Source organism: Myxocyprinus asiaticus, chromosome 11 (assembly GCF_019703515.2).
Source record: "Myxocyprinus asiaticus isolate MX2 ecotype Aquarium Trade chromosome 11, UBuf_Myxa_2, whole genome shotgun sequence".
NCBI classification, from domain to species: Eukaryota; Metazoa; Chordata; class Actinopteri; order Cypriniformes; family Catostomidae; genus Myxocyprinus; species Myxocyprinus asiaticus.
This window is the reverse complement of record NC_059354.1, coordinates 23517967-23542685: the sequence shown is the minus strand read 5'-3', so window position 1 is coordinate 23542685 and position 24719 is coordinate 23517967. Positions and strand designations below refer to the sequence as shown.

At 38.5% G+C, this 24719-nt stretch overlaps 1 protein-coding gene and 1 pseudogene across 8 annotated transcripts in view; one reads left to right on the top strand and one right to left on the bottom strand.

Annotated features, from left to right (window-relative positions):
• Window positions 1–6342, top strand: part of LOC127447997 (nebulin-like) — a 48641-nt pseudogene extending 42299 nt beyond the window's left edge.
• Window positions 6343–8522: 2180 nt separating this feature from the next.
• LOC127448303 (telomere-associated protein RIF1-like) overlaps window positions 8523–24719 on the bottom strand; it is a 30559-nt gene continuing 14362 nt past the window's right edge. Inside the window, exons 24-36 of one of the 8 annotated variants that reach the window (XM_051710731.1) lie at window positions 24448–24647; window positions 24197–24290; window positions 23972–24112; window positions 23725–23867; window positions 23547–23636; window positions 23400–23460; window positions 20194–23277; window positions 19857–19979; window positions 18472–18558; window positions 17859–17974; window positions 17387–17540; window positions 17181–17310; window positions 8523–9058 (exon numbers count right to left, since the gene is read on the bottom strand). In XM_051710731.1, the coding sequence (XP_051566691.1) occupies window positions 8823–9058; window positions 17181–17310; window positions 17387–17540; window positions 17859–17974; window positions 18472–18558; window positions 19857–19979; window positions 20194–23277; window positions 23400–23460; window positions 23547–23636; window positions 23725–23867; window positions 23972–24112; window positions 24197–24290; window positions 24448–24647 (4659 nt within the window). In that variant the 3' untranslated portion in view covers window positions 8523–8822. Of the gene's footprint in view, window positions 9059–17180; window positions 17311–17386; window positions 17622–17858; window positions 17975–18471; window positions 18559–19856; window positions 19980–20193; window positions 23278–23399; window positions 23461–23546; window positions 23637–23724; window positions 23868–23971; window positions 24113–24196; window positions 24291–24447; window positions 24648–24719 lie in introns of those variants that run through there. The other 7 variants (XM_051710734.1, XM_051710732.1, XM_051710735.1 and 4 more) reach the window with 7 other exon arrangements.

Genomic DNA, 24719 nt, shown 5'->3' with positions numbered 1-24719 from the left:
TCAGTTTGTTGTTGCATTCCTTTGTCATGCTGTTTTACTGAGGAGTGTGCAGAATAAATAATGAACAGTTTAATTTATCATATATTCAAGACAGAATTATTTATGCCATGCTTATTCATGTGGGGCTTACCAGAACATTGTAGCATATTATAATTGACTTGAATTGATTTTATTGAAAGCGGTCATATTTGGTCTACACACTCCTCTTATGACTCTTTTTGCTCAATATCACAAGATTGATTTCTCCACAGATCTGGAGCTTTTTCAGAATCTCTGGAAAAAGATTCAGCCTCTCTACTGCCTTCCCTTCAATACCATAAACCAGTGGTTCTCAAACTTCTAAAAAAAAAAAAAAAAAAAAAACATACCACTTTTTAAAGATTAGAAAGATAGACAATATATAAAAAAACTGAATAAAATGGTTGAGAACCACTGCAATTAAGAAGTACAGTATATGTCAGTGTGATGCTTTTGAATGCTTTTATTTTGGTATTAATCTTCTATTTTGGGGCTAGTACAATGTGAACATGATTTGATTTTTCACTTGTGTCATACTGTATTAGACCCAACTGACAACCTTTGATAACAAGTCTCTTTGAGTATCCCTTCCTTTCCACTGATGATTGCATGAAATAATACAGTTGATACAGTATTTCATTCTATGCATTTACAAGCATTTTGGCTCACATGACCCCTGAGAATATGTCGCACATGACTGCAACTAACAATGCCACTGTCCTCTCTCAAAAGGTGAAGTACAAGGAGAAGTTTGACAAGGAGATGAAAGGAAAGAAACCACAGTATGACTTGCAGAGCAGCAAGATTTATCAAACTCTGAAGGAGGCCAATGAACTCGCAAGCGAGGTGCTCAAGTCAAACTTAACTTTTAAAAACACAGTGTATAAAATATAGGGTTCCACAGTCATGTAAAACCTGGAAATATCAGGGAATTTTAAAACTACTATATAAAAAAAATCAATAAAAAATCAATCTTAAAAAGCCATAGAAAAGTAATTGAAATGTTTAAAGTGAATACAATTTTTTCTAGTTACTCAAATCTAAAATGTTTCATCCACTCTTATAGAGTGAATTCTTTATATAAAAAAAAAAAGATGTTTAATAATCCTTCGAAAGTAAATCTAATTGGCCTGAAATTGTGGGAACCTGAATATATACTCAAATGTGATACTGAGAGTGTTTAAGGTCAGAATGTTTTTTTGTTTGTTTGTTTTTTTGCATGGCTCTTTCATGCAGGTGAAGTACAAAGGTGACCTGAAAAAGATTCACAAACCTGTTACGGACATGGTAGAATCCCTGGCCATGCAGCACAATCTGAGCACCAGTAAGCTGGCCAGTGATGTGAGTTCTCTGGACAGCCTCATTTCCCTCTCATCAACACTGCTTTATCACACATAACAATGAGTTTGCACATCATGTAATATCACAAGATTCATCCATCATCTTGAGAGAAAACAATCTTTTAAACTATTTAGTCATCATTCCAGGCTATCATTTGGTAGTGACCCTCATTATCCTTGGCTCTAACATCTTATTACTACTAGCATTACTACTTTTCATTTTTGCTCTCATCCAACCTGTGACCCCCTAGTGCTGTGCTAGTCACTGCACTCTAACATCTCTTCTCTGGATGCTTTTTTCCATTTTTTCTTTTTTCTTTTTATATCTTTAACATCATTCCCCCATAAATCTTTTCAACCTTTAAAAAAAAAAAAATTCTAATGATCTTTCTTAATAATTTCCATTTTGTTTTGTACATATGAATAAGTGATATCCTTCAGATTTCCTCATCAGCTTTAACAGGATTTTATTATGAAAAAAAAAAGCCTCATTCATATTTTGTCTATGTACAAGTACATTTTTGAAGATCATCCCAGAAGATTTAAAGCTAAATGTTATTAAAATATTTTAAGCTAGCTTGTTGTATATTCCATTACCTGTCATTATGTCAATATACAGTACCCTTGGAGTTGCGTAAACATGACATCCGTCAGTGTTGTTTTCCTTTTTGGTCCCCACTTCCTTTTGCTTTTTTGTCTATTTTTGGCAATTTTGACATCGGAGAGATGAAGCTCAGCTCATTGGATTGAAGTTGTTATATTGAGCTGCTTTATTGGGCGTTCCTCCTTAGTACCAGTACAAGAAGAAGTTTGAGGAGAGTAGGGGTCACTACCATATGATACCTGACACACCTGAGCAGCTTCACCACAAAGAGGCCTCAGAGCTGCAGAGTCATGTAAGTCACTTAAAGTTCTGGAGTTTTCCACAACTGATCCAGCTGACATCATCTGCTTTCCTGTACTTCTTCACATGCTTGACCTGTTTATTTCATTTCATTCTTTTAACAGCCTTGTCATTTTTGTGCAGCAAAAATAGTTGTATTCATCATTTGTATTTTTATTTGTTTGGGTTAGTTTGTCCCGTAAAACAACTTTACAAGAATTGTGTGTGTGTGTGCGCGTGTGTTTGTGTGTATTATATAAAAACTACTTTACAACAGTTGTAAAACCTGTACCATTTTTTTATTGTTAAAACACCATAAACATCCATTGTATTTTTTTAGTGCATTTTCCTAGCCATAGAGACTACAGTTAACTCTTTTCATGGAATCTTAGTGCTTAGCAACATTAAATGTCAGATTATTCCACATCCAGTAAAAAAGACAACACATTCTTAGTGATTAACATTTTTATTAATTTTCAAAACAAAGAAAAACAAAACATATATATATAATGATTCAACATTAACTCCCACTACTTCCCCTCCCCAATCAAGAACCCCACCCGACCCCAAACGGACATCCCAGTGGTCTTACATAAGTACACACATTTACAGAGAATAAAATAATAAATAAATAGATTAAAATATAAATATATATATATATATATGCTGTAACTGATCGTCATCGCCGATATTCTGATGTTGAAACATACAAACTTATAAGCACGCCCTCTGAAGATCCTTCTAATTCATCTGTCTGAAATCACAATAACACCCCAACCTTTTGCTGATTTATGTAGTATTCATGTTTTTCTAATGTCCGGACTTCCTGCTGTGTCTTCCACAGGGAATTGAGACATTTGCGACATGATCATAATACAGTATATATGGTTTCTAATATATGTGTGTGATGTGCTGTCTTTTGTTCAGGTGCTGTATTCTGACAGCTTCCGTAAGCAGGTGCAGGGTAAGGCTGCCTTTGTGCTGGACACCCCAGAGATGAGGCGTGTTAAAGAAACCCAGCATAACATCTCTTGAGTAAGCTGATATTTACTTTTCACTTTATTAATGTGTTGGAATGAACTGAGATTTTCATACTGTATTAGGGTAAACCCTGTTACATTCAGAATGCTTCTGGTTGGAATGTAAGATCAATCTAGTAAATTGCACCATACTACGCAGACGATATACTTGTGTTTTGTGCTTTTTTGCAATTTCTACTTTAAAAAAGATCAATATGATTATTTTCCCATAGTTGAACTATTGAACTTTATTAAGTGTAAAAACTATGAAATACAGCTAAAGAATCTAGGAAACTTACCTGTTTGAACCAGGTGATCAAAGAAATTATGTCAGAAAAATCAAGCCATTATTATTCAGAGGGATTTCACAGCATAACTGGGCTGAACAGAAAGTGAAGCACAAAGACACATTCTGCATTTTCTCAGAAAAGGCATACAACTGCAAAATAAAACAATATTTTATTTTAGTCAAAAAAAAAAATAATAATAATAATAAAAAATGTATTTAGCCTTACACACTTTACACACTACAGAGATTAATGTATTGAATAATGTGAAATGATTAATAGTACCCTGTTAATTGTGTGAATAGTTAGTAATGTGTTCATACAGATGGCACTGTTCCCAAAAAATGACCCATGAGCCATACAATAATAAAAACAAAAATAAATAATTGTGGATTTAATTTTGGGTTATCATTAGGGTTTAATAGTATTTGTTCAGTGAAAGCATCTTAAAAATCTAATGCTTTGGTTTAGTTTAAACTGATTGTTGCTCTGCCAGTCTTTGGTTCTTTGAATACTCATGTTTTGCTGTCTGCTGGGCATGCCAGGTCAGATACCACCAGGACTATGAAAAGAGTAAGGGCAGCTTCACTCCCACCATCAGTGACCCCGTAATGAGCGTGTAAAGAGGAACACCCAGGACTTCAGTGACATCAGCTACTGTGGCATCCAGAGACATGTGGTGGAGATGGAGAGAAGATGCGCAGATGAACATGATCAGGAAACCATCACTGGTTGGTTTTACACATACACCTGTACACACCTATGAGACACCTGAGTCCAGACTTATGACACAAGCAAACTTCTGTATCTTGGTCCAAACCCTCTCTATTTTGGTAATGAAAAAGTTAATTACCTATAGTTGTGGCAGGTGTATGGGCAGGACAGGTTGGTGTTTGTTGTGTACATCAATAAAAAAAACAACTACTAATGAAAAGGCTAAGTGGATTTTCTTTCCTGTGTTTTAAATGACACACCATTGTGTTGGCAATTTTGCACCCAATGAATACAAAGATGTTCAGCATTGTTTACACATCATTTTTTGTATTAACATATAAAAATGTATAAACTAAGGCAATTTTGATGTTTTCTTGCCTAATAGGAACACTAATTTTCACTAAACTGGTTTGCCTTTTCTCACAGACCTGCGTGTATGGCGCACAAACCCTGGCTCTGTCTTTGACTATGACCCTGCTGAGGACAACATCCAATCCAGAAATCTTCACATAATGTCAGGTAGACAATTCATCTGCTGTCACTGCATTATAAGGGTTCCTTACACTGCTGATGTACAGTATTTATCTGACACCTTCCTTGACTGAAGTCACTGAATCAAGAGGGAATGTAATGTTGACCTATTTGTCCCATTTTTCAGTTCAAGCACAACGCCACAGCAAGGAGCACTCCTGCTCTACCAGTGCAATGAGTGGGGTGGGCGATGAGAAGTCAGAGGTGTCTGAGAACATAGACCACCATGCATCCCTCTACAGCAATATCTTTGGTGTCTCTTTAGGTAAATTTTTTAAAGTGCCCGATGTGTCTTGTCCTTCAGTTCTACTGGATTGTAATGGAAAGGATTTTCCAGGGGTAGATAAGAAATATATTAAAGAAATATTGTAGGTCATGTACAACTTAAGATCTGCAAAATTCATGCCACAGATGATGCAGATTACCAGGGAAAATTATTTTTGTTTGTCCCCCGGTTTGTAAAAGAAATTAAAATATGCATTTATTGAACTTAGATTGGAAGCCTGTGGGGTGAGTCTACAGCAGTGTGAATGTTTTAAATATACAACAGTCACTCTGTTTTGAACGTATAGCTATACATTTTCTATGTTTTCATATTAGTATGACACTGTGGAAATGGACAGCATGCAGTTGAGAGAGCTGAAGTTGTAATATTCCTTCAATATCCAGGACCAAACAACCTCCGTAACAGCTTGCTATGACACATGTCTCAAACTGTTCAGTGCATTCTCATTCTCTTCAGTGAGAAAAGCTCAGCCCTGGTAATCTTACCAGTTCTAGCCAGCCCTACCTTATATAAACCTTATTTAAAAAAATAATAATAATAATTAATATGGCCAACCATCTGTATATTACTATTGCCATTTGGAAATAGTTTCGGGGGCGTTACGAAAAAGCCAGAATTTGAATGCTTAATAGATGTGTGAACTATTCATAAATATTCATCAAAATTCATGAATCAAATTCAGGTAGAGGCACAAAAATAAAACAGACCTTTTTAGCTGTTTTTTGTAAAAAAAATAAATAAATAAACACCATTTACAATAGTTTCACGATGATTTCACTCTATTTAATAATAAGGTTGGGAATTTAAATGAAGGGAGAAGTGATACCGCCAAAGTCGTTTAATATCCACATCCCTTTCCCTGAACAGAAAACTGTCCGTGCCATGTACGACTTACTCTGCTGCTGACAATGATGAGGTGTCCTTTAAGGATGGTGATGTCATCGTGAATGTGCAGTCCATTGATGAAGGTTGGATGTATGGCACTGTGCAGCGTACTGGAAAAACTGGTATGCTACCTGCCAACTACGTGGATGCCATCTAAGTACAACCACTGCCATCTCAAACTCCCTGTGGAATGGAGGGGGGTTTGATAGCCACTGGGCTTAAGACATTCAGGCAGAAAAAGGCTTATTTTATGTGTACCTAATGTTAGTAAAAGAAGTTGACCGACCATTTTGTTTGTCTTCATGTTATCCATGAAATTTCATTTGTGCCCATGCTACTAAATCTATTGTGGTTGTGGCATGAGAAACTGACAAAACTAAACAGATCTATTTAAGTCAAAGACAATTGTATTTATCTTTTTTGTTCCAAGTCTAGTACAACAGTTAAGTAACTGGAGCCCATTATTTTTGTATATTTGTAATCACACTCCATTCAAAAATCAACATATTTTTGGAAGGCCACCTTGAAAGTTTCAAAGTAGAATTTTTGCACAAGAGATGGGCTCATAGTTCACTTTCTGTGTGAAAAGGAAAACCTTCAGAGATTGTGTATTTTATAGAAACTCAACAGACAGAAGCAATAAGCTGCCAAATCAAAAAGCAAAACAAAAAATTCTAACTTGCGAATGTTAAGGAAACACCATCAATTCCTCTAAAGTGAAAGTGTTTTAAATTTAAAAACAAGCCTTCTCCCTCCCTGAAGGCTGGCCACTATTTGCATGTGTGTTTTGTTTCCTTGATTCTGTAGGTCTGAGGTTAGAGGAGATGTATACCTTGAATCAGTAGCTAATAAAGCACATCACGCTTCTACAAAATCATGTCTCATGTCATTGATTTGGGGTCACAGGTTATTCTGAAATTAGTTAACGGCATCATGCATCCAAAATAAAGGTGTTGAAATTTATACTGTTCACATTGTGTTCTTTATCTGCTATAGATGTAACTAAGCATGTTTGTGGTGCTAAATAGTTAAACCCTTAAAGGGAGTTCACCCGAAAATGAAAATACTCAATCATTTGCTCACCCTCATGCCATCCCAGATGTGTATGCCTTTTTCATCTGCTGAACTCAAATGAACATTTTTAGAAGAATTTCTCAGCTCTTGTGGTCCATACAATGCAAGTGAATGGGTGCCAAAATTTTAAATCTCCAAAAATCATACAAGTCAGCATAAAAGTAATCTATAAGACGGGAGGGGCATGACATTCCGTCACAACCAGTATAATAAATTGTGCTCGTATTATGCTAAAAAAATGCAGTTTTACTGTCTTTTGCTAATGCGCGTGTACGTTCTGGAGTTGATTGACAGGCGATTTCGGTTTCTAAAAAACGTTACAAATATTAAAAGCCTTTCTACATCCATTGGGCGTTCCAGTTTTTCTCATTCATTTTAATAGAAGTGGCCTGTCTCTGCTAAATATTCTGTTTTGACAAGCAGGAAATGTTCATGGAACAATCACCAATGAACAGTCCTTAAAATGGTCAATATGTGGTTTTTGGAGGGTCAAAACTTTGGCACCCATTCATTTGCATTGTATGGACCTACAGAGCTGAGATATTCTTCTAAAAATCATAATTTGTGTTCTGCAGAAGAAAGTCATATACCTTTAAATTCTGTTCATACTGGGCTAACACTTGTACTGATTGAGGTCAAAATTGACCAAAACAGTCTTTGTGTAACAAATGTTTTTTTCATTTTGGTGGATTTTATGGATTTTGATAAGACTCAAAATGTAGCTATTTTTATTTGTTTTGCACGGGACCTGAGAGAATGTGGGTGGGTGGGTGAGTATAGGTGTGGGTGTGTTCTGCACTGTGGCAGTGTTATAGCCTCATCAGTTCATTTGTGAGTGCGTGTTCTGCATTTTGGCCAGTCAAATTTGACCGCAAACAATACATTTTTTTTTTTTAAAAAAACCACTTAAATGGAATCTTTAAAGGATTTTGTGTTTAGATTTAAAAAAAATATAGATTTTGTTTTACAAAGTAATAAGTCACACTTTTATACATCTCCGATGAACGATACCATTAAAAAAAAAAATTGATTCAAAAGTAAAAAATGACCTAATAGAACTTACAGTAATTTGATTTTAAAAGTGGTAAAATTTTAAAAAAAAGTGGTAAAAAAAGTAGAATGTCGACAAAAACATTTGTACCTCAGTTTGCAAAGTGTTAACATCTATGGACTTACAATGAGTGTATGTATCTTGTTTTTAAAGAATACTTCTATGAAACCATCCCATAATTTGAGTATTTCAGTTTGATATTAAATGCAGGTTTGATGTTTTAGTTTTCACCACATTAAAAATAAGTCTAAAACCACTCAACCTTTTAAAGATTTTGAATGCATTAGTACACCTAAATCTGCATTCTCCTTGGCAACAAAAATTTGCTTGGTTTTCTAAACGGTCCCTGAAGTGATGGTTTGTAAAACAAACAAAAACCAAAACAAAAACATCATTGTTTTTATATATTTGCAACAATTGTTTTCTTACAATAATTGAAAAAGACAAATTTCATTAATACTATAGCTTTATTCTTATTAAAAAGTTTCGTGGCATCCTGACACAATTTTTGTCTTTAAAATCACTATTAAATTCATAATGGTCTTGTATTTGACACTTAAGTAGCAAGGAAAATGGCTATTGGCCATTACGGTCTATTCTCTGAGAGCATAATTAGAATTTAACCTAGTCTAAAATTCAACTAAAACTTGAGGAATGAGCAGTCCACGGTTAATCTTCAAGTTAAAAATGAATTCTTGTGTTCAGGAAAATGTCTCATGAAGGTGAAAATGTCCTCATGGCAAGCTGTCATCAAGATTACTTAGAAACCGGGACTGAAGCTGGGTCACAATGCTCCTCATCATTCCACTCAGATGCTCGTGCATCAGGCCCAACTGGTTCGGTGAACAGCGACTAAGTTCCTCTGGAGTAAGGCGTCCAGCAAGGGCTACAACATCTGTTAGCAAATCTTTCGTTTTGCTCTCATCAGCTAGCTGTCCTAAATCTACTGCCTCTTCTGATGGTTTATCATCTGCAAATAGATGGGGAAAAAGAATGGGGTGAGTTGCTACAGTTAAGATGTTTTGGTACTCAATACTTTGATAAATACACCCGCACATACATACATACATCTATCTATCTATACACACACACACACATCTATATCTCTATCTATCTATACACACACACACATCTATATCTATCTACACACACACACACACACACATCTATATCTATCTATACACACACACACACACACATCTATATCTATCTATACACACACACACACACACACACACACACACACACATCTATATCTATCCATCCACACACACATCTATATCTATCTATCTATCCACACACACACACATCTATATCTATCTATCTATCTATCTATCCACACACACACACACACACATCTATATCTATCCATCCACACACACACATCTATATCTATCTATCCACACACACACATCTATATCTATCTATCCACACACACACATCTATATCTATCTATCCACACACACACATCTATATCTATCCACACACACACACACATCTATATCTAACGATCTACCTATCTATCTATACACACACACATCTATATCTTTCTATACACACACACACCTATATCTATCTATCGATCTATCCATCCACACACACACCTACCTACCTACCTACCTACCTACATATATATATATATATATATATATATCACACACACACTATATTGCCAAAAGTATTCGCTCATCTGCCTTTAGACGCATATGAACTTAAGTGACATCCCATTCTTAATCCATAGGGTTTAATATGACGTCGGCCCACCCTTTGCAGCTATAACAGCTTCAACTCTTCTGGGAAGGCTTTCCACAAGGTTTAGGAGAGTGTTTATGGGAATTTTTGACCATTCTTCCAGAAGCGCATTTGTGAGGTCAGACACTGATGTTGGACGAGAAGGCCTGGCTCGCAGTCTTCGCTCTAATTCATCCCAAAGGTGCTCTATCGGGTTGAGGTCAGGACTCTGTGCAGGCCAGTCAAGTTCTTCCACACCAAACTCGCTCATCCATGTCTTTATGGACCTTGCTTTGTGCACTGGTGCGCAGTCATGTTGGAACAGGAAGGGGCCATCCCCAAACTGTTCCCACAAAGTTGGGAGCATGGAATTGTCCAAAATCTCTTGGTATGCTGAAGCATTCAGAGTTCCTTTCACTGGAACTAAGGGGCCAAGCCCAGCTCCTGAAAAACCCCACACCATAATCCCCCCTCCACCAAACTTCACAGTTGGCACAATGCAGTCAGACAAGTACCGTTCTCCTGGCAAACGCCAAACCCAGACTCGTCCATCAGATTGCCAGATGGAGAAGCGTGATTTGTCACTCCAGAGAACACGTCTCCACTGCTCTAGAGTCCAGTGGCGGCGTGCTTTACACCACTGCACCGATGCTTTGCATTGCACTTGGTGATGTATGGCTTGGATGCAGCTGCTCGGCCATGGAAACCCATTCCATGAAGCTCTCTACGCACTGTTCTTGAGCTAATCTGAAGGCCACATGAACTTTGGAGGTCTGTAGCGATTGACTCAGCAGAAAGTTGGCGACCTCTGAGGCGCACTATGCGCCTCAGCATCCGCTGACCCCGCTCTGTCATTTTACGTGGCCTACCACTTCGTGGTTGAGTTGCTGTCATTCCCAATCGCTTCCACTTTGTTATAATACCACTGACAGTTGACTGTGGAATATTTAGTAGCGAGGAAATTTCATGACTGGACTTGTTGCACAGGTGGCATCCTATCACAGTACCACGCTGGAATTCACTGAGCTCCTGAGAGCGGCCCATTCTTTCACAAATGTTTGTAGAAGCGGTCTGCATGCCTAGGTGCTTCATTTTATACACCTGTGGCCATGGAAGTGATTGGAACACCTGAATTCAATTATTTGAATGGGTGAGCGAATACTTTTGGCAATATAGTGTATGTATATGTGTAATATATATATATATATATATATATATATATATATATATATATATACACACACACACACACACACACACACACACACACACACACCTATATCTACCTACCTACACACACATCTATATCTATCAATCTATACACACACACACACCTATATCTATCACCACACACATCTATATCTATCTATACACACACACCTACCTACCTATCTACATAGATATATATCTATATCTATATCTATATATATCTATCTATATAAGCGACTTAGTGCAATTATTACAGGGACAATCCCCCCGGAGCAACCTGGTGTTGAGTGCCTTGCTCAAGCACACAATGGTGGTGGCTTTTGGGATCAAACCAGCAACCGGATTACCAGTTATATGCTTTTTAGCCCACTACGACGACACAATTCTCGTTCATCCTTGGGAAAAATTTCCAAACGCCTGAAGGTACCACGTTCATCTGTACAAACAATAGATGCAAGTATAAACACCATGGGACCACACAGCCATCACAGTGCTTAAGGAGATGCATTCTGTCTCCTTGAAATGAACGTAGTTTGGTGCAAATGTGCAATTCAATCCCAGATCAACAGCAAAGGACTTGTGAAGATGCTGGAGGAAACAGGTAGACAAGTATCTATATCCACAGTAGAAACGATTCCTATATCGATAGAACCTGAAAGGCTGCTCAGCAAGGAAAAGCCGCTGCTCCAAAACCACCATAAAAAAAGCCAGACTACAGTTTGCAAGTGCACATGGGGACAAAGATCTTACTTTTTGGAGAAATGTCCTTTATTCTAATGAAACAAAAATGGAACTGTTTGGCCATAATGACCATCGTTATGTTTGGAGGATAAAGGGTGAGGCTTGCAAGCCGAAGAACACCATCCCAACCGTGAAGCATGGGGATGGCAGTATCATGTTGTGGGGGTGTTTTGCTGCAGGAGGGACAGGTGCACTTCACAAAATAGATGGCATCATGAGGAAGGAAAATTATGTGGATATATTGAAAGCTCGGTCACAAATGGGTCTACCAAATGGACAATGACCCCAAGCATACCTTCAAAATTATGGCAAAATGGCTCAAGGACAACAAATTCAAGGTATTGGAGTGGCCATCACAAAGCCCTGACCTCAATCCGATTTTCAAAATTTCTTGGGCAGAACTAAAGCAGCATGTGTGAGCAATGAGGCCTACAAACCTGACTCAATTACTACAGTTCTGTCTGGAGGAATGGGCCAAAATTCCAAAAACTTATTGTGAGAAGCTTGTGGAAGGCTACCAAAAATGTTTGAACTAAGTTAAACAATTTAAAGGCAATGCTACCAAATACTATCTAATTGTTTGTAAACTTCTGACCCACTGGGAATGTGATAAAAGAAATAAAAGCTGAAAAAAAAAAAACAAAAAAAAAAAAATCATTCTCTCTACTATTATTCTGACATTTCACTTTCTTTTTTTGTGATTAACATTTTTTATTGATTAATATATTAAACAGATAAAAGCAAAACATATACAAACAGAATCAATACTTAACCCCCTCTATTACCTCTCCCAACCCCACCCACAAGAACACCCCAGTGGTCCCAAGTGATTATAGATCACATATTATATAACACACAACAACTACAGCAAAGCCATCTGGCCCCGGAGTCTTGCCTGTAGGCAGGGCCTTAATTACCTCGTTAAGCTCCTTCAAGGTAATCTCAGAATCAAGAGAATGTTTTGGCTCAGTCGTCAGTTTAGGGAGTTCTAATGGTTCCACAAAGTTTCTAATATCTTCATCGGTAGACGAAGATGTGGAACTATAAAGTTCAAGATAGAATTCTTTCAAAGCATTATTAATATCAATGGCAAAATAGTATTTATATCTGTATTTCAATCGGGTCAATTCTCTGAGGTCATCAGACGTCATTCGGTGCTTCAGTTCTGTCTCGGTACTTTTAATATTCTCTTCCAACTCCACGAGTTTTCGTGCTTTGGATTTTTTGATGAATGAGGCATACTGTATGATCTGACCCCTAAGAACCGCCTTAAGTGCCTCACAGACCATGCCCACAGAGGATACTGAGGACCAGTTGGTCTCCATATAAACATTGATTTCAGCCTTTAACATTTGTTGGAAATCAGAATTTTGCAAAAGGGATACATTAAAGCGGCAACTATATGATTTCTTTTTCTCCGTATATGGCAACATCTTTAAACTTACCATGGTGTGATCTGAGGCCAAGATGTTTCCAATTGAGCAATTAACAACAGATGAAATGAGGGACTTAGATATTTTAAAAAAATCTATTCTAGAATAACTCTTATGGACTGATGATGTTTAGTCCCTACCAGCTAGGTTCAAAAGTCTCCAAATATCTGCAAGACCAAGATTTTTACACATCCTGTGAAGTGTCAATGTTGCTTTAGGGGGGTTTACGCACTTTTGCTTCACTATGATCAAGGACTCAGTCCATCAACAGATTAAAGTCTCCTCCCGATATTATATCATGAGGGGTGCCAACGGCTTGCAACATCCCTTCAAGATCTATAAAAAAAGCCCTGATCATCAGCGTTAGATGCGTAAATATTAGCCAAAATCAACCTTTGCCCCTGAAATTCTGCTAAAACTATAATGACTCTTCCTAATTGATCTATAATTTGAGACATTTGAATTGTAGATGTTTACTTATCAATGTAATGACTCCCCTGCTCTTACTTCAGCCAGCACTGAAGAAAAGATGACCACCCCATATCTTCCCAAATTTTTCAGCTTCCTGCGGGGAAAGATGTGTTTCTTGAAGAAACACTATCGTATCTTACGTTTAAGAAAATAAATAACCTTCTTACTTTTTATGGGGTGCCCCAACCCATTCACATTCCACGTGGAGAGAGACAGCCCACTCATTAACATGTGACATTTTGGCATATTAGAAAGAATAGACTGTGTCAAAAATAAAATGATAAGAGACCACATTCCAACATTAGTGCCACAGTCAGACCCCGAACTTCCCCCAGAACCAAAGGAACAAAGAAAAACTGGCGTCCATCACTCTAAACTCAGTCCATATACGCCTACGAGAGCCCCCGCGACAACTTTGCCGTCGGACTGCTCAAGTCCGGTGCTTCTATACAAATTTGAGACAGAATTACATAACAGAAAATAATCTATAAAACAAACTCCAGCCAATAGGCAGAATAAACAAAAAACGTGTAGATTCATTCACAAAACTGTCTCGAAGATGTGATCCTCCACAAAACAAATTCCAGCCGCTAGGTGCCCAGCTTCCTCGGACGGTCAAGTGTATGTTCAGTGAGACAGCTCACTTGGAGGTACACGAGAAACACACCATGACCTCCTCAGTCTATCAATTTTATGAAAGACATCGCTTGTTGTGGGCATGTTGTGAGGCCGGGAATTTCAGTGTAAAAGTGACCCTTCATCAATGCAAAAGTTTCTTGAAGGAGTGTTATTCCACAAAACATACTCCAGCCGCTAGGCGGAACCAACACAAAAAGAAACAAAAAGGGGCCCAGCTTCCTCAGACATTCAAGTGTATGTGCAGTCAATTCACTTGGGGGCCATATAAAAAAATAATAATAAAATCACCAAATGGTTTACTCACCCCATTGTCTCTATGAAAGACAATGCTTGCTGTGGGAATGTAAATATTTTGCAGCCATCCTTAGTATCTATTCTCAGCTTGGCTGGGAACATCAGTGCAAAAGCGACCTTCCGTTGATGTAAGAGTTTCTTGCATTCCTTGAATCAATCACATTTCTATTTTCGAATTTGCAAAGTCTGGGAACAATAAAAATGTTGTGATTCTTCCAAGAAAGCTTTCCTTTGCTCCTCGCCTCGCACAACACGAGATCTTTATCGGATGATCTCAGAAATTTGGCCAGAATTGATCGGGGCCTGTCTCCCTCAGCGGATCTGCGAGCTCGCTCAATTTCCAGCTTGTGGCCCGTTATGTCGAGTAGACACGGGAAGAGCGCGTCTAGGAATTTTACCATATCTCTGCCTACATGCTAAGGAGTTCCAACAATTCCGACGTTGTTTCGCCTATTACGATTCTCCAAATCCTTCAGTTTTTCCCAAACGCGTACCAAATCTACTTTGGTCGCTAGCGGGTTAGCAGCTAATTCCCTCTCCGATGACTCCAGATAATCTTTCCAGCGCAGTAATCGATCGACGTATTACAGCAAGATCCTCTAAGTCAGCAACAACTTTCATCAGCATCACAGACATTCTCGCCAGTTGCCGCTGAATTTCTCCCACCGCACCATCCAAATTGAGTCCCTGGTCTGCAGGCCTGTCAGAGGTTTCAGCCTGTGCACGTAAGTGTCTATTAATGTCTCCAGAGCCAGAGGATTTTGAATTCTTTGCCATGTTGACTTCAAAGAACAGATATGTAGCAGGGTGTATAAAATCTCACCGGTTTGACAAAAATGACTGAAAACTAGCAAAGTGCGCCGAGCTCGCTGCTTACACGTCCGACTCTCGCATGGCGTCACGTGACTCAGACATTTCACATTTTTAAAAGTGATCCTAACTGACCTAAGACAGAGAATGTTTTCTACAATTAAATGTCAGGAATTGTGAAAAACTGAGTTTAAATGTATTTGGCTAAGGTGTATGTAAACTTCTGACTTCAACTGTATATACATATCTAAATATACATATACACTGGCGGCCAAAATTTTGGAATAATGTACAGATTTTGCTGTTTCGGTAGGAAATTGGCACTTTAATTCACCAAAATGGCATTCAACTGATCACAAAGTATAGTCAGGACATTTCTGATGTAAAAAAACAGCACCATCACTACTTCAAGTCATTTTTGATAAACATTTAGACAGGACCCATTTCCAGCAGCCATCACTCCAACACCTTATCCTTGAGTAATCATGCTAAATTGCTAATTCGGTACAAGAAAATCACTTGCCATTATATCAAACACAGCTGAAAGCTATTTGGTTCGTTAAATGAAGCTTAACATCATCTTTGTGTTTGTTTTTGAGTTGCCACAGTATGCAATAGACTGGCATGTCTTCAGGTCAATATTAGGTAAAAAAAAAAAAAAGGCAAAAAAAAAAGAAACAGCTTTCTCTAGAAACTCATTAGTCAATCATTGTTTTGAGGAATGAAGGCAATACAATGCTTGAAATTGCCAAAAAACTGAAGATTTCATGCAAAGGTTTACACTACAGTCTTCAAAGTCAAAGGACATCTGGCTCTAACAAGGACAGAAAGAAATGCGGAAGGCCAGATGTACAACTAAACAAGAGGATAAGTACATCAAAGTCTCTAGTTTGAGAAATGGATGCCTCACATGTCCTCAGCTGACAGCATCATTGAATTCTACCTGCTCAACACCAGTTTCATGTACAACAGTAAAGAGAAGGCTCAGGGGTGCAGGCCTTATGGGAAGAATTGCAAAGAAAGCCACTTTTGAAAACAGAAAAACAAAAAGAAAAGGTTAGAGTGGGCAAAGAAACAGACATTGGAAAACAATTTGAAAAGAATGTTACGGATCTTAACCCCATTGAGCTTTTGTGGGATCAGCAAGACTGTTAGGTACATGAGAAGTGCCCGACAAGACAGCCACATCTATGCCAAATGCTACAGGAAGAGTATCTGGACAAACTGACAGCTAGAATGCCAAGGACCTGCAAAGCCGTCATTGCTGCATTTGGAGGATTTTTTGATGAGAACTCCTTGAGATGGTTTAAACTAAATTGCAATAGTAATTTTTCACGTTATTAATGTCCTGATTATACATTTACACTTTTGGCTGCCAGTGTGTACTTTTGGTACTTTTATTCACCAAAGTGGCATTCAACTGATCACAATGTATAGTCAGGACATTAATAACATGAAAACCCCTGGTCTAGCTGATCCCACAGAAGCTCAATGGGGTTAAGATCCATAACACTCTTTTCCAATTATCTGTTATCCAATGTCCGTTTCTTTGCCCACTCTAACCTTTTCTTTTTGTTTATCTGTTTCAAAAGTGACTTGACATGGTCTTCTGCTGTTGTAGCCCATTCGCCTCAAGTTTTAATATGTTGTGCATTCTGAGATGATATTCTGCTCACTACAATTGTACAGAGGGGTAATGAGTTACCGTAGCATTTCTGTCAGCTCAAACCAGTCTGGCCATTCTCTGTTGAGAATGTATATTACCTTGAGCCTCTGGTATTTCTCCTGGTGTATGCTCCTCATCGTGGCTTTGAGGAAGCTCCATCTCTTCATGCTCAGATGTAATGTTTTCCGTTTCATCAAAACTCTTCAGCTCATCAGAACGCCCTTTCCTCTGTGTGGTCAAATATAAGGTGTAAGAATGATCTTTCATTACAGTGGCCGAGACACAAAGATAAGTTACACATTACCTGTTGTTCATGATAAGTTTTAAGTGCTTTCCTCACATTGGACAGCTTAGGTGAACGGATAGGAAGTGACTTGATTTCATTAGGGGTAAGGGCACTCAGGTCTCCAACTGTTTTGATGTTCCTGGCTCGAACAAGTTGACCAAAGCCACGAGGCCTGAACACACACAGGATTAAACATTTGTACTGAAATACCACTGATATCTAAAAAAGAACCTTAAAAGATCTGTGATGGAATCTGTTGATGAGAAAAAACAACAAACATGTTTTTGGAAAAGCAGAAATTGTATACATGTGTACTACAACCAAATGGTCAGTCAGCAGCATTACTCATATTTAAGGCCTCTAAAACACTGTGTAAAATTAAAGAATATTTCACCTTGTGAACCCTGAATATGTTAAATATGTGAGATTGAGGAATGAAACTTGTCTAAACCAAAACAGCTGTATTAAATGGGAAATAGATGCCACTCACCACATGTTGGATGATATCTGTGGTAAAACAGCCTCTACAGGAGCAGAGCAGCCAACCAGTGCAGGAAAAACACAATCCTTAGCAATAGGTCGTGGTTCCTGGCTCATCTCTGAAATCTATGATCAAGTTCAGAACAGAAACGAAAAAATTTCAGATACCCGAATGGTACAGCATTCACAAAAAGTATGTATTTATAAAAGATTGTACTATGACATTTTTAATTGTGTGTGATTGTGTTAGTAAAAATACATTGTTTTAAAACCTTGTGCAACATTCATACTTGGTACTAGTGCAGATTATAGCTTTTGATAGCAAAGAATGTTATCGCCAATTTGAGCCTATGGGTAAACATTCAGCGATCCAAACAGAAAAAGAAAAATCCTGCAAACAAATAATGTGTATAGTGGATTTAGAAGTTTGTTTCTTTACATACAATAGAGTACTCGCAATCAGTTTCACACAGTGAGGTACAGATATTCTATAATAATTCTGGTATCAGATCGGGAGATAAAGAGAGATAAGGTATCGGAATTGGATTGGGAGAGGAAAAATTTTATTGCTGCGTCCCTGAAAACAAACAGTTTCAGAAATTGAAAACACTTAAAATACTAACCAGGCATTTTTTAGAACTTTTGAATCCAGGGCTACGGAGGTTACGTGGGCTAAGGATTGAACAGCCTTTCGTAGGTGTAGTGATATACTGCAATGAAATTAGAAGGCAATGATTTGAACATTTTGTGCACAGCTACACACACACACACACACACACACATTCCAAAAGTTTGGAATAATGTACAGATTTTGCTCTTATGGAAAGAAATTGGTACTTTTATTCACCAAAGTGGCATTCAACTGATCACAATGTATAGTCAGGACATTAATAACGTGAAAAATTACTATTTAAAAAAAATTCAGAACTTCTTAAACTACTTGAGTTCTCATCAAAAAATCCTCCACGTGCAGCAATGACAGCTTTGCAGATCCTTGACATTCTAACTGTCAGTTTGTCCAGATACTCAGCTTTCATTTCACCCCATGCTTCCTGCAGCACTTGCCATAGATGTGGCTGTCTTGTTGGACGCTTCTCACACACCTTACAGTCTAGCTGATCCCACAAAAGCTCAATGGGGTTAAGATCCATAACACTTTTCTAATTATCTGTTTTTCAATGTCTGTGTTTCTTTGCCCACTCTAACTTTTTCTTTTTGTTTTTCTGTTTCAAAAGAGGCTTTTTCCTTTCAATTCTTCCCATAAGGCCTGCACCCCTGAGCCTTCTCTTTACTGTTGTACATGAAACTGGTGTTGAGTATGTAGAATTCAATGAAGCTGTCAGCTGAGGACATGTGAGGTGTATATTTCTCAAACTAGAGACTCTGATGTACTTATCCTCTTGTTTAGTTGTACATCTGGCCTTCCACATCTCTTTCTGTCCTTGTTAGAGCCAGTTGTCCTTTGTCTTTGAAGACTGTAGTGTACACCTTTGTATGAAATCTTCAGTTTTTTGGCAATTTCAAGTATTGTACAGCCTTCATTCCTCAAAACAATGATTGACTGATGAGTTTCAGGAGAAAGCGGTTTCTTTAACATTTTTGACCTAATATTGACCTTAAGATATGCCAGTCTACTGCATACTGTAGCAACTCAAAAACAAAACAATGTTAAGCTTCATTTAACGAAACAAATTTGTTTAATATAATGGCAAATTATTTTCTAGTACCAAATTAGCAATTCAGCATGATTATTCAAGGATAAGGTGTTGAAGTAATGGCTGCTGAAAATGGGGCCTGTCTAGATTTTATCATAAATGACTTTTTTCAAATAGTGATGGTGCTGTTTTTTACATCAGTAATGTCCTGACTGTACTTTGTGATCAGTTGAACGCCACTTTGGTGAAATAAAGTACCAATTTCCTTCTGAAACAGTAAAATCTCTACATTATTCCAAACATTTGGCCGCCAGTGTATATATAATAATAATTTCATAGTACATATATCACACCTTTGACTGTCCACTCAAGACTTTTGACCTAGGTGAGCTGGTGCGAACAACAGGACTACGTCGATCAATGTCATCAGCTAATTCTTGATGGTAAATTGGAGTTGCAAAGGACACTCGACGAGACTGCAAAACAAAGTGATATGTAGCTGTTTCTACTCATTTAATTCATTCATACTCAAGATGGTCAACTGGTTAAATATAAATTGAATTCAACTTACAAAATTTGCTCAGTTTTCATCAAGAAAATTATTATAAAAACATACATTTAAAGGCTATGCTTATTTTATATTTGTTTCAATTAATATTTAGTTAATGTTAAAACCACCTTGTCAAATACCTTAAAAAGAGGAGAGGGAGTACCCTCATCACACGTTCTCTTCTGTCCCTTCTTTAGAATGCTGGTGGATGGAGAGGCAGATGGCGACCATACACGAGTTCTACTTCTACTCGGGCTCTGGCCAGGCTCCAGCTCACCACTGATAGCGTCTAAAGGTTTAGGTTTGTGTGGAGAATCTAAGCAGACTTCAGAGGTACTACTCTGTGAAGGCACAGATGACTCTTTAAGAGAATCAGAGGCAATTTCTTGTACATCAGCAAGAAGATCTTGGTTGTATATCTGGGTGTCTTCACAATCTTTCTCAACAAGTGGAGCATATTTGTCAAGCGTCTGTGCTTTATTTGAGTTTTCTGACAATATGAGCTCCTTTTTCTCTGGAACCATAAGGCCTTCACTTTCCTTATCTGCAGGCAAAACTGCATCCTCTTGCTGGACATGGGCAGACTCCAGCTGCTCTTGACATGTAGGTGCATCTTCCACTGGATGACCTTTGCTTGGAGATGTGTCTTGAGGTGTTGAACTCTGAAGTGGTTCCTGACTTACTGATGCGTTTTCTGAACTATCCTCTCCCTCTATGTCCTTTTGACTGCCTCCACACCCTAAATCCTCAAACTGGTCCATCTTTACTTCCTGGACTTCAACAAGCTCTTTGATCGAGTTATCCGTTGGTTTTGATAAATTTAGGTTTGATCTTTCCTCTGCATGAGACAACTGAGAAACAATATCACCAAGCTTTGTAATAGGGCTTTCAGAAGACAAAACCTCAGATGGGACTTGATTAGGTATGTCAGCATCTGGGATAACACCTGCATCTGCAGTGCATTTGTCTCCCTCTGGTAAAGATGTAGGACTGGACTGCTCCGATTGGGATGTCAGGCCATTAATATCAAGTGGAACCTGTTCATTGTTCAGATCCTGTGAGTCAATGTCCTGCGAGTACAGGCCGCGATTTTTAAAGCAGTTACAGTTTCTTGATCGTCTACGTCCACGGCCCTGCCCTCTGGTATGTGGGCATTTATGCAAAACTTCTGTTTTCACCTTTAAATCTTCAGTTACCAATGAGCTGTTCTGTAAAGCCGACTTTGTTTCTTCACCCTCAGCTTTCTGACTGATAGATGTACAGGCCATATCCTTTTTATCTGCATCCATTTCCATTCTTAATTCGGTGTCAGTTTGACTCTGTTCTTGTACTACATTCTCAGTTGCAGGGACCTCTTCCTCATCTTTTTGTTCAAGTTCTTTGGTGTCACTGACTGAAATATCCAAACTAGTTTCAGGATCAGGCCCATTCTGTGACGTAGAGATCTCCACTGAAACGTCAGAACGAGCATTAACATCATCCTTATCCAGAACCATCTCAGGAACTTTGAGCATGTCAGTGGTTTGTTGATTCCGTGGCCTCTTTTTAGGCCTTGGTCCATTGTCCCTGCTATCAGAGTTTTCAGACTCTGTTTTGTCAGAAGGGGCCAGCAAAACTTTAGACGATCTTCGAGTTCTGTATCTACCCTGTCCTTCAGAGGAATCTGGTGTCTCACTTAAGTCCTCGGTCTGCGAATGCTCAGGATTCATGGAAAAAGTTGAAGTGGCATCTCCACTAGTGCTTATATCTTCCTCTGTGTTTTTCCTTCTTAAAGATCTGCTCTTTACCATTGTTAGTGTTTGGGAGTCTCTCTCGCTCAATTCTTGCCCTTTTTGTTCATAAGTTGCTGACTTATCTTTGGTCTGTGAAATGGTCATCTCTACTACTTCCGGTGGGGCAGATCTCCTTGTTCTTCGTAACCTGCCAATTTGTTGGCTATGAGCCTCTATATCGGAAACCGGTGGATGTGAAATTCTCTTTCTCGAAGCGGATGCTGCATTTTGAGAATCATTCTGGGTGTTTTCATCTGCCTCTTTCTTTTCTTTAAATCCCTCAAGATTGGCACTGCTCATTCTAGTCTTCCTCATAGGTCTACCTGGTGACAGACTCTCAGGCTCATTAAGAGGTGACAGTCTCTCTTTAGACTGGCTATCAGATCGAGTTACAGGAGACCTCTCATGAGAAGACTCAGTTTCTTTATTCCCACACATACCTATTCTCTGTGAAAGTGCCTTAGAAGACTCTGCAGAGGAAATCTGTGAATCAGTTTGGCTAAGCTCTCCTTTTACCCCTTTATTCTTTAGCTGGTCACCTTCAGCTTTACTCTCCTCAAGAATCTTACTTTTTCTGCTTCTTCCAGGCAAAGTGCTATTTGTTGATGCAGTAGGAGCTAATGTGGGCTTCTGTGCATTTTTCAGCTCTGCAACCTGATTTTTCTCTGGCGATTGGCTCTTCAGCTCCCTCGCCACTGGATCCTCTCCTGGGCGAAGAGGTCGACTTCGACGTCTGCCTGACCTTCTTGGTTCTTGACTAGAGTTAATATCAGTTTGAGAATCAGGAAGAGTCTGTGAATCTCCCTCAAGAGAGGCTTTTTCAGATTCCTTGGAACTTGTGTCCTCCACATTGGCTTTGAACACAGGACTGTTCTTAATATCCAACATTTCTTTCTCATTAGATACTTGGGTCTGGGTATCTGGGACCATGTCATTCTCTTCCTCATCTGTGCCTTTACAAGGATGACTATTTGTTGACTTAATGTCATCTTTTGCCTCTATGCGTTCTTCCTCATTTTGAGAGGATAGCTCAGCACTGCTAATCTTTTGAGAGTCCTCCTTCATAATCTGAGTTTCTGAGGCCAAAGAGGAATTAGGACTGGTCAGCAATGCCTTTGAAGAATCCAGTCTATTTGATTTCCGAGTGAATGGACCAGTAAACGTAACACCGGCGGGACTAGATGGCTTCCCCTCAACATATTTCTCTAAAGTTATAAAAGACTGACGCCTGCTGTTGGGTTGAGGAGGTGTACCTGTTATCATATCAGATGAACTTGAAACATTAGGGCTGGTCTCCTCTAATCCACTTTTCTCATGACCACTCACATCATCCACTGAGACATCTCTAGATAGCGATTGCATCTTAGCTTTCTCTGGTGTTTCTAGGTCTGATCTGGTGGCATCTTGGGATACTTTAACGTCTGCGGTTGGATCCTCAATTGTGGCAACCTCCTTGGGGAGGGGGGCGAACAGCATTAGAAGCAATTAATGCAGCTAACATAAAGCAGTGCAGCTCCTCCACAAAATTATTTCAACAGTGCCAGAATTGTAATATATAAATAAAAAAGTTATACCTTCAGCTGAACCTTATCTTCTTCCGTAAGTAGATCTTTTTCATCTGTTATAAATTTTTCCCTAAAAAGAATTGAATGTTGATGAAAAAACTAATACTGGTAAAAATGTTTGGATAAAGGAAAAAAAGTAATGAGGCCAAAACGTACATGGATTCCTCCTGACTTGGAGAGTATTGTGTAAAGTCTGCGGTGTCAAGGGAGGCATCCAGATTATTGTACAAAGCAGGAATGGCAGCCCTTACATAAATAAAATGCAAGGTAGAATTAAACCTTTTAAAATTCATGGTTTCTCAACATTTTGGTGTATTTTGTTAATCAGACTTACCTTTTAGTCCTTTTGACCTCTTTCTGGTGCTCAGTCAGCACTCTCTCCTTTGTTTCAGGTGGAATAAAAACAAAATCCACTGATGCCTCCTCCTCAATAGCTTCACACCTCAAAGGCTTGGGGGATCCAAAATCCAGTTTCACCTAGAGAGGTGATTGAAGCATTACTCCAGGTTTTAAGCTCCACCAGTAAAATTTAAATACAGATTCAGATATACAGTACAGATTTGTTAGGTAATGACACTTACAGACACAGGCTTAGTTACAGAGCTTCTTTCTTTCAGATTTTCTGCCCTAGACAAAAGAGAATTCCTCTTTCCCACAGAGGTCACCTTTACACCACTGACCTGAGGGTCCAGCTGAGAACTCTCACTCTGACCAGAGAACATCTTTTAGTAAGAGACAAGAAAAAGACAATAGGGAATCATAACAGAAAATTAAAGAATTTACATTAAAAGAAATATTGAACATACCAAATACGGTTCACTGCAATCATCTGGGGTATCAACAGCTTTAAATCCAGGTAATATCAATGGAGTCTTCTCCTTAGCCTGATTTAAAACAGCCCTGGGAAGAAATAATTTTTTTTTTCTAATTTCTCCTGCAAAAAAAATGACCACATACCAAAATACAAAAATGGTATACTGGTATACTTGATTCATGGAAGCCCAAAAACTGCTCTCTACATGCTACAGATTAAAAATCCACTGCTTTAAAAACATACCTTAGAGCCTCAGGGTAAATCAATGTGAGCACATTTCCAAACGTGGCATTCCAAAACTGAGTGACCACAGTGCGAATTTGCTTGCTCTTGTGTGGGAAAAGCACACAAAGCAAGGGCGACAACACAGCAAGCAGCTCATCGTCATACAGAGTTGAGTGTGTCTGAAGACAGCCAAGCAGGTCTGCAGCCAGTTTCTCTAACTACAGAATAAATGTAACAATCTGTCAAAAGTCTACTTACGTGTGTATAAAGATGTTAATTTGGAAAGGTAA